This window comes from Euprymna scolopes, chromosome 6 (assembly GCF_053919585.1).
Source record: "Euprymna scolopes isolate OS-2025 chromosome 6, ASM5391958v1, whole genome shotgun sequence".
In the NCBI taxonomy this organism is placed as follows: Eukaryota; Metazoa; Mollusca; class Cephalopoda; order Sepiida; family Sepiolidae; genus Euprymna; species Euprymna scolopes.
The window spans coordinates 97,558,126-97,568,603 of NC_136487.1; the positions used below are offsets into that span (position 1 = coordinate 97,558,126).

General features: G+C 27.4%; 1 protein-coding gene across 1 annotated transcript in view; it reads left to right on the forward strand.

Annotated features, from left to right (window-relative positions):
• LOC145278210 (uncharacterized) overlaps positions 1-2,833 on the forward strand; it is a 238,015-nt gene extending 235,182 nt beyond the window's left edge. Inside the window, exon 6 of the mRNA XM_080130497.1 lies at positions 1,506-2,833. Coding sequence (XP_079986623.1) covers positions 1,506-1,957 — 452 coding nt within the window. The 3' untranslated portion in view covers positions 1,958-2,833. The remainder of the gene's footprint in view (positions 1-1,505) is intronic.
• The last annotated feature ends 7,645 nt before the right edge of the window (positions 2,834-10,478 follow it).

Here is a 10,478-nt window from a genome sequence, read left to right on the forward strand (position 1 = left end):
CTCAGTTTTTAACAAAATCTGTTATTGTTTCAGTTTTTTATAAAATCTATTGTCTCAGTTTTTAACAAAATCTTTATTGTCTCAGTTTTTTACAAAATCTATTATTGTCTCAGCTTTTAACAAAATCTATTATTGTCTTAGCTTTTAACAAAATCTATTATTGTCTCAGCTTTTAACAAAATCTATTATTGTCTCAGTTTTGAATAAAATCTGTTATTGTCTTAGTTTTTTACAAAATCTATTATTGTCTCAGTTTTTTACAAAATCTATTATTGTCCTTGTTTTTTACAAAATCTATTATTGTCTCAGTGTTTTACAAAATCTATTATTGTTTCAGTTTTGAACAAAATCTATTATTGTCTCAGTTTTTAACAAAATCTATAATTGTCTCAGTTTTTAACAAAATCTATAATTGTCTCAGTTTTTAACAAAATCTATTATTGTCTCAGTTTTGAATAAAATCTATTATTGTCTCAGTTTTTAACAAAATCGATTATTGTTTCAGTTTTTTTATAAAATCTATTATTGTCTCAGTTTTTAACAAAATCTATTATTGTCTCAGTTTTGAATAAAATCTATTATTGTCTCAGTTTTGAATAAAATCTATAATTGTCTCAGTTTTTTACAAAATCTATTATTGTCTTAGTTTTTTACAAAATCTATTATTGTCTCAGTTTTTTACAAAATCTATTATTGTCTTAGTTTTTTACAAAAGCTATTGTCTTAGTTTTTTACAAAATCTATTATTGTCTTAGTTTTTTACAAAATCTATTATTGTCTCAGTTTTTTACAAAATCTATTATTGTCTCAGTTTTGAATAAAATCTATAATTGTCTTAGTTTTTTACAAAATCTATTATTGTCTCAGTTTTTAACAAAATCTATTATTGTCTCAGTTTTTTACAAAATCTATTATTGTCTTAGTTTTTTACAAAATCTATTATTGTCTTAGTTTTTAACAAAATCTATTATTGTCTCAGTTTTTTACAAAATCTATTATTGTCTTAGTTTTTTACAAAATCTATTATTGTCTCAGTTTTTTACAAAATCTATTATTGTCTCAGTTTTTTACAAAATCTATTATTGTCTTAGTTTTTTACAAAATCTATTATTGTCTCAGTTTTTTACAAAATCTATTATTGTCTTAGTTTTTTACAAAATCTATTATTGTCTTAGTTTTTAACAAAATCTATTATTGTCTCAGTTTTTTACAAAATCTATTATTGTCTTAGCTTTTTACAAAATCTATTATTGTCTTAGTTTTTAACAAAATCTATTATTATCTGTTTTTAACAAAATCTATAATTGTCTCAGTTTTTAACAAAATCTATAATTGTCTCTGTTTTTAACAAAATCTGTTATTATCTCAGTTTTGAACAAAAACGATTATTGTCTCAGTTTTATACTTACATTATTATTTTATTCTTTTCTTTTTTTACATAGAAATGGCACATTGGTAAAATTTTGTTTTTAAATTTTTAAATGTTTTTTTTTTTTTTTTTTCAGACTTTCTCATGACAAACATGAGCAAGACGAAGCACATGCTAAATACGGTGTATGTTGTTTTGGACATTTTTATCTCAGCAACACCAATACGTATCTTCCACATGCTCTTCCCCATCATGTTGGGGTCGATCTACGCAATATTCAATGCCACTTACTTTTTAAATGACGGTACAATCCTTGACGGCCGCCATTACGCATACAATGTGCTCAACTGGAATGTGCCGGCGGAGGCTATTGTGACGTGCATCCTGTGCATAGCCCAGACCATCTTCAGCCAGATAATTCTATACCACTTGGCTGCTCTACGCAAGTGGATCGCCTCCAAGATTTATAAACCACGAGAAATCATCCCAGAACACAACTCTGAGATGCAGAGTATTATGAGTGCCGATTCAACCACTTACCTTGCCACCGATTCCCAAAATGAAACCGGACCAGGAAGTAGCCATTGATCATTCCACCAACTTTTTACCCCCACCTCTTTCAACAAATTTGTAATGGTATTAATCTGCTCATGGTTATTGCTTGTAAGATTTTAAGCTATTCAATTAATTAGACATTCTGAGCCACCAGATAAAGGATCTCCTGCTATTCGTGCTTTGACTGGTATCTTGTCATCATCAAACACGTGTGATGAGCAAATTGTAGCTGCGAATGCATATCAGCTGATGCTGCATGAACTTGATATCCATTACCATCTTGGAAAGAGGAGATAAAAACATTAACAAATGTTGTCAATAGTTAATGCAAAAACATGTTTATGGAGAGAACATTAACTTTTTCATTTTCTTTTTAAAAAGTTTTTCAAATGCTTGAATGATGAGTGCTTATTTGAAGGTTATATTCTGCATGAAAACCATCAAATGGCTTTCACATGACGATCACTTTAGATGTCATTTTGCAAAAGACAACAGAATTTAAATAGAATGTCCAGATACGAATATTCATAAAATGTATGCATTATGATGTTATTCTCTCCTGAATCCATATTGGTGTAGCTTTGACTGCGCTTTGTCTTTTTGCAAATCTTATAGATTTTGGCCTGGTCATTAGCACACCATTCTCCCAGAGATTTGAGTGGGTGTGGGTTGGCTGATAGTTTCTATGTGTAATTATTTCATCTGATAAATATAATTATTTCATCTGATAAATATAATTATTTCATTTGATAAATATAATTATTTCATCTGATAAATGTAATTATTTCATTTGATAAATGTAATTATTTCATTTGATAAATGTAATTATTTCATTTGATAAATGTAAACCGAAATTACTTTATCACTGTCACATCTGTCAGTTGTAAGACAATTATCAAAAAAGAAAAACATACAGAATTTATGGACTATAGTCATTGTACACCTTCTCTCCCTACCCCTGAAGGCCCCGTTATTTTATATGCTTAAAGAAATATAGATCTGAAAGATCAAAAAGGTTGGCTGATTTATTCTTTATCTATTTGCCCCTTTTCGCTTGTGTATCTTGTATCTGCTGAAATTATTTCTAAAATCAAAATTTTAAATTACCACCAAAACGGATAATTTAAAAATAAAATACTTTGTCTACAAATTAAAAAACAAAAACGACAAAAAAAGTAACAACAAAAAAACTATATTTTTAAAATATTTTCTTCTTGAAATTTTGTGATTACTGCTTTAATTCTGCATCACATTGTGTGTGTGTGTGTGTGTGTGTGTGTGTGTGTGTGTGTGTGTGTGTGTGTGTGTGTGTGTGCATGCCTGCGTGTATGTAGCTAGTTTTTGCAGTGTAATGCTCTTAGTTTTAGGGAATTGTTGTGAAAAGAGAACACGGTAAAAAGAGATAGATTCAATAGCAGAAAGAAATGATTTTCAAAATAAGAAAATGGAGAGTAAAGGAAGCAAAGAACAATTCTAAAAAATGTTTGTTATTCCTACTCTGACTAGTGTCTTCCATTTTGTTTCAACTGCAGCACTCACATACCATACATTGGGTGTCAGTATTGGTAACACAGTGGCAACCTTAAAATGAAACCAACTATATTTTCAATTTATTGAGGCAAATTATTTTTGTTTAGCTGCCCATATATTTATAATTAGGCTTCTGTTATCCATGATTTCTTTGGATTAGAATTTTATTCAGGTGTTCAGAAATTCAATGTTGATCTTTTGACATTTTGCGTCATTGGTTCAGATATTTAAAATGTAATCCACTAAATGTAGACAGTCAAATAAAATTCTCTACTTTTCAAAATTGAATTTAAGGATATCTGGTTTGTAGTTGCTTGAGAGTTATCAGAACTGACACCACAGCATCTAAAAATTAACACATTTGAATCTGATTTATGAAAAAAAAAGTTCTGAAAAATTCTGTAGAAGAAACAAATGAAGAACAAAAGAGAAAGTGAAGAAAAGAAATTGAAATATGGAAACAAAAGAAATAGAGAGATAAATGTGCCGTGTCTTATTCAAAAAAATTTTGCTGTGATATTTAGTTAAGCCAACTGAAAAATTGTATAATTGTACTAATTTAATATATATATATATTTCTTTCGGGGATATACTGGCTGTATGAGTTTAGGGGTGAGGCAAAGAGATTTTTAAAAAAGGTCGCTTTGGTGGACAAAGAAAAACTTTTAAAAAAATACCTCTCTCTTCTCACTGCAAAATAGGCAAGACAAAACTCACTAATTTTATCTATGTTCTTATGTAAACAACATTTTAATGTGTAATCAGCCGACTGAGTTAATTTTAGAAACCTATCTGCTGCTTCATATATACTAACTACACTGTAAATCTATTAGTTTTATATATGGTGTCATTCTTGGGAGTATTTTCTAAAATCTAAAAATCTTCATTGCAATCACTTTATTCATCAGGCTAATACTAAAAAAGGCATGTTTTAAAATTTATATAACTTTCCCCGGATTTTTTGCAATCAATTAATATGGGTTAATCATAAAAGATCCAAATGCTCTCCAGAATTTGTCAGAAAATCAATATTCCATTGTCATGAGGGCAAGGTGATGCAAAAGGCAGATGTTCAGAATGAGAAACAGAACCCTGCCGATACTCTTTGAGCTGACCACATAGACAAATGATAGCCAGGCCAGTTTGTTTTAAGCTGCATTCCATGATGCTTATCTTTTATCTATGATGCTCAGTGTGTTTAAAGCTTGTAAACTCTTTACAAGCTTTAAATGATATTTACTTCTCATCTTCAAAAGCTGAAAACACATGAATTTCACCAAAACAATATCTGAAATGTGAATCTTCATGGCATTAGTGCTTTTTTTTTTTTCAAAAGATATTACACCTCTCCTATTACAAATTAGGCAGCATTCCTGAAATTCTACAAGCAACAAAAGTTACCATAATCTCTACTCTTGGCCATGCTGAATTCAAGGTGGAATAATAAAAATAAAAAGTTATTAAAAATACATCCTTCTTGAATAATCTACAAAAGCAAACATTAAAACTATGAACTATGATCACAATCTAAAAGCTACCTGTGTTAAAAGTTGAACTAAAAATATGAGTGCTTTCAAAAATTTATTTTTTAAAAATGTTGTTTAACAAAAACTGTAAAAAAATTTTTAAAAAAATTTTAAAAACAGCCAGTCACGTGAGCAAAATTGCAAATGGATTTTTGCAAATGAAGACAATTGGTCAAAATTTCATATAATTGCAGATATCCTGGCAAATCTCTTTCACCATCTATTAACTCTCCAAACAGTTGACTGAAAAGGAACTTTGGATGAAAAACGTTTTAATTGTAAAACAGGTTTATTTCAGGTATAAAATTTCTTGTGGTTCTTATTTTTTAAAAATTCTGGTAATCTGCACAATAAAATCACAATTACAGAAGATATTAAGAAAATCTATTCATGGTGGACTGAAAGAATATTTCCAAGCAAATTTGTTTAGCAAAGAACTTTGAAAACTTATCACTTTCTTGAAAACACTTTTAAACTTCTAAAGTGTTTTTTTTAATCATTGGTTATATAAGAAGCCGGCTTCTTTGTTTGCGCTGTTGAATATATTATCATTCATATGCTTTTTTCACTGGCGGTTTTGTCCTCTCCACCATTCTTTAAAGGACGGTTTTAGAGAGCACTGGCAGAGCTTGGTATTTTCCCCATCCCCTCCGGAAATCGTTGCAATGTGGTCATAAAGTCATCAGATCAGTCATGGTGACTTCTGATTTTGTCATTTATTATGCTATCCTACTGGACTTGCCAAAGAATCTTGTGAAGCATTTCATTTCTATTTGTTTCTGCTGTAGAGTTCCACTCTAAAAATGCACGACTTTACACACTTAAAAAAGTGCATGAGATTCAGCTTCATCCTCCGGCTGATGTTCTTGATCTTCAATGATGAAGGCTAATCTGAATCTGGACATTCTCATTGCTCTCTCTCATATCGTTTACAAACTTAAAAGATATAAAATTGGAAAGAATAGAAAACTAGTCTCCAATATTATGTACAAATCTTTTGTATTAATTTACAGCATACTTGTAAAAATATACAAATTTTTGATTTGATATTTATAGGAGAAATACTCTCATGACATAATGATGATTAAACCAATAAAGAATATATTTGTCGATTAAAAATTTGATGATAGTATTTTTAAAAAAAGGTTTTAGTTGAAAAAATATATGTGAAAACACCTTTGTGACATCTTGGACTTTTGGTCGGTTGTATTCCTCCTTCCCATTTTTCTGATCACAACAAAAAACACAAGACTTTGCTTATTGAAAAGAAGTGCTGATATCTGAATGATCATCAGAATGAAATAATATTTAATTTGATTATCTCCTGACCACGTGACCATTTGATCATATTAAATGGTGAAATAGAAAACCATACAAAAACAAAAAAAAGATATGAACTCTTTTTTTTGTCTTATTCTATTCAATCCAACCATAGTTTTGCAGGGTTTGTTTGTTTGTTTTTCAATTTGGCTATTTCTTCTTTTGTGTTTCAGTTTGTTATATACATTTATATTCTTAAGCAGAAAAGAAAAACCTGAAGTTTTGTATTTTGTTAGGAATTCCATTTTGTCATGTAACTGCTTTTCACAAGACCCAATTGTTCAATGTTTGTTTCAACAATTTTTATTGGAGACAAAGGAAATAGATATCTCATGAAAACTGAATTTAACAAAAAACTGTCTGATAAAATACAGATAAAAAGATTTTTTCAAATGGAAGCTTCGCATTATTTTATCCTTTTTAAAATTTCTTTTAAATCGAAAAAATAAAATTAATTTTTAGCAATAGAAAAAAGTAACCTGATGTCAAGACCAGATTAAAAAGTACTCATTTTTGTTATGACTTTTTCATTCATCTTTGTTTTTTATGATATGCAACTATTTCCTTTAATGTTGTTTTTATTGTTATTTATGAAAGAAATGTTTCCGTTAAAAGAAACATTAAAAGGAAAATATGTTTTAAAAATGTTAGTTTTTCACCTTTCTTTTTGAAAATATTTTTTATCTTCATTACCCATCTAGGTTTTTGTAAAAATTTTTCTTAATAAACTTTGTAGCAAAAAAAAAATAAAAATAAAAAAAATGTTTGATGGTAAAAATTATTTTATCCATGTTTTTGATTTTTTTTTTTTTTGCTAGAAATTTTATTAATTAACTAGACAAGAATCAAAACTTTTTAATCAAATTTGATCATTGTTTTCTTTTAGTACAACCATTTTTTTTGTTTTTGTGAGTGATTTTTTTTCGTCCTCTTTTATACATGAAATAGTCCAATTAAAAAGAAGAAAAATGAATCTAACAAATCTTGTCTCATAAAAACAGTTAAATATTTTTTAACACAATGATTGATAATGATGATAAAAGTTCCATGCAATTGTTTTTCATTGTTTCAATCAATGATAATTTTATTTTCTCAATCTGCCGCTGCTTTTTATTTTCTAAGAAATGTTATTAAAAAATAATTGATTCTGTATGAATCCATTTGAATATTATCTGTTTTTAATATTGAACCTAATACTGCTTCTTACTTGTCAATATTCTTATATATCAAGTACAGGTCTATTATTTATGTCACAATGTTGCTTTGATTGATTTCCTATTGGCTATGAATAAGAATGCAAGGATTTTTTTTCTTTGTTGAATTATCAATTTGATATTGATAAACAAATTTTCAAGTATACCTACTATACATACAAACATTACAGATATTTTCATTGTATAAACAATGCACATATATATATATATATATATATATATATATATATATATATATATATAACTTTTTTGTGTAGCTTACTTGCCATGAGTATATTTTTATATTATGAGATATATATATATATATATATATATATATATATATATATATATATATATATATATATATATATATATATATATATATATGTGTATATTTTGGCAGCAAGTCATTATTCAAACACATCTGATTAAACACGACAGAGTTATTCTGTTTTCTGATCTTTATGGATAACTTTTCAATTTGCCGAGCAGTCTTTTTAATTTCAGTAGGCAAGTTTTATAGAATGGGCGCCATTCTATAAAACATCGTTTCCGAAACGATCGTACAATTTATTGATTTGTTTGTTCTTCCTTATGAAACCGATTTTTAATTTTTAATTTAATTTTTAATTATAAATTATCAATCATCTTATTCAATATTAAAATAGCTCTAGGATATATATGCCTATCGAGCTTATTATATATCTGCATTTCAACGAGCACTGTTTTATTTTATTTTAATTGTATTAATTTACTAATACATTAAAATATAATCTGTTCTTCGGACTGTTATTCTAATCCCCGTATATATATATATATATATATATATATATATATATATGAGAGAGAAAGAAAGACAAACCTGTAAGGATTAAATGCAACATAATTTACAGAAAATTAAAGGAAGATTGAGCAAATACAAAGTATAGAAAAAAATCAAATTGAAACATCTTTGATTCATATTTCGTCCATTTCTTCACTAAACTTTTCACAATAACACGAATAACATTTTTGTTTTAAACATTTATATAAGAAATAGTTTTTTCAGCAAAAGGTAGGAGTGGGGCATGATAGCCAGTGGCGTATGAGAGAGTTAAGTGGAATCTGGAATTCATAGGTGGGGACAAATAGTCATGTTGACTAGTTTTTGTTTGTTTGATTATTTTTATTTTAATATCTGTGATGAACCAACATGGGGTTGGAGGTTTAATAAAGGGACATATAGTTTATTTAAAATTGTGGTCTATTAATTAAACACCTGTCTTAAAGCATTAACTTAGTTGTTCTCCGCATATTCCTCTTAATGTTGCCCCATTGTCTATCACCTCTCCTATCTTCCTCTGTAAATACCATCTCTTGTAAAAATGATGATTACAAATGATACTATTCTTGTTACTCTGATAAACAGAATGAAATATTAAAGATGATTTTTATTTAATTTTGTCATTTATATTTTGTGTTTGTCCATTTATTTTTTCTCAACACACGCGCGCGTGTGTGTGTGTGTCTTGGAAGCTTTTTTTAATGTTAAAAACCATACAAAAAAAAATTATAAAAATTTAATTTTTAGTCCTTTGTTGGAAAATTTATATGAAAACAATTATGTTTTTATTTCTTCATTAGAAATTAATTATTACTTTGTGTATGTTATTTTGTTTAAAATTGATTATCTGAAAAAAATGATTGTCAATTTTCATATTTTTGTCTCATTCAATTTTACCAGTCCGGAGAAACCGAAAGGTGGAACATTTTAGTAAAATAAGTTATTCACAACTACATATTGTATTTTATATATATATATATATATATATATATATATATATATATATATATATATTTCCATTCTAGAAGTTATCCAATCCAAACAATAATAAATTTGGCAATCTCAGATTTTAAAATATGACAAAAACATTGAAGAATATGTATTGAGTTTTGACAAAAATTCTTATTAAAACTAAATGGAAAAGTGGAATAAGCATAAATAAAAGGTTTTGTTTCTTAACAGAAACTTTATTAAAGTTCTTTGAATAAAAGAAACAAAACATTAGTTAAACAAATATGCTTTTATTTGGAATGTGTTTTCTATAAAATTCATAAAGATCGATTAATTAGTTGTGTGTGTGTGTGTGTGTGAGAGAGAGATGATCAGGTTTTGTCTTCATGAATATGAGACATATGCGAGAGGTTAATGTTTCAGCATTAAGTTATTTTCTTAAACCAAAGCAGAATTATAAATCTGTTTTAGAATCAATGTTATAAATCTAAACTCTCAACATTTTCTAAAAGACAAAAAAAAGTATTTCTTTCATCCATCAGATTTTTTTTATTTCTGTAATTTAATTGTTGCCACTTGTTTATGGTTCCAGATTTCTGTATCGCTTTTTTAGTCAGATTCATGATTGCAGTTCAGCCCATTAATATTACACCTACAGCTTGATTCATCTTTTTATTCTATCGTTTTCATATTGTCTCTTATTTGTTATTAATATTTGGTTTATTTATTCTATTTCTGACTGTGTTGCTTTTTTGCTGCCATCTCCATAAATCATATACATTTTTTACATTTTATTTTTTTTTTGCTGAATTTAAAATTGCATGACATATCGTCTTAAGAAAATCTAACAATCTTTTTTAAAAAATTTTTAACGGCTGAAATTTTATTTTAATTTAAACTTGGATGAATGGTTTTCCTTTATAAATCTGATATGTGACTTTGTTCCCTCAGCAAAGGGGGTTGAAACAAAAAAAAATGGAATATGAAGAATGAAAATAATAATTTCCAACCTAAAATATTTTAATAATTTTATTAGATTAAAATTTTCTGGATTGAATCAACATTTGATGTTATTTCTTTTTATTTTACTTTTAATCAGATACTTTCACTTCGTCTCTTTTCTCCGTTTTAGATATAGTAACATTTGGGTCTGTCTACTATCCATATTTCAGCTTACAATTTTTTTTAATGATCTGTTAAGATGATTG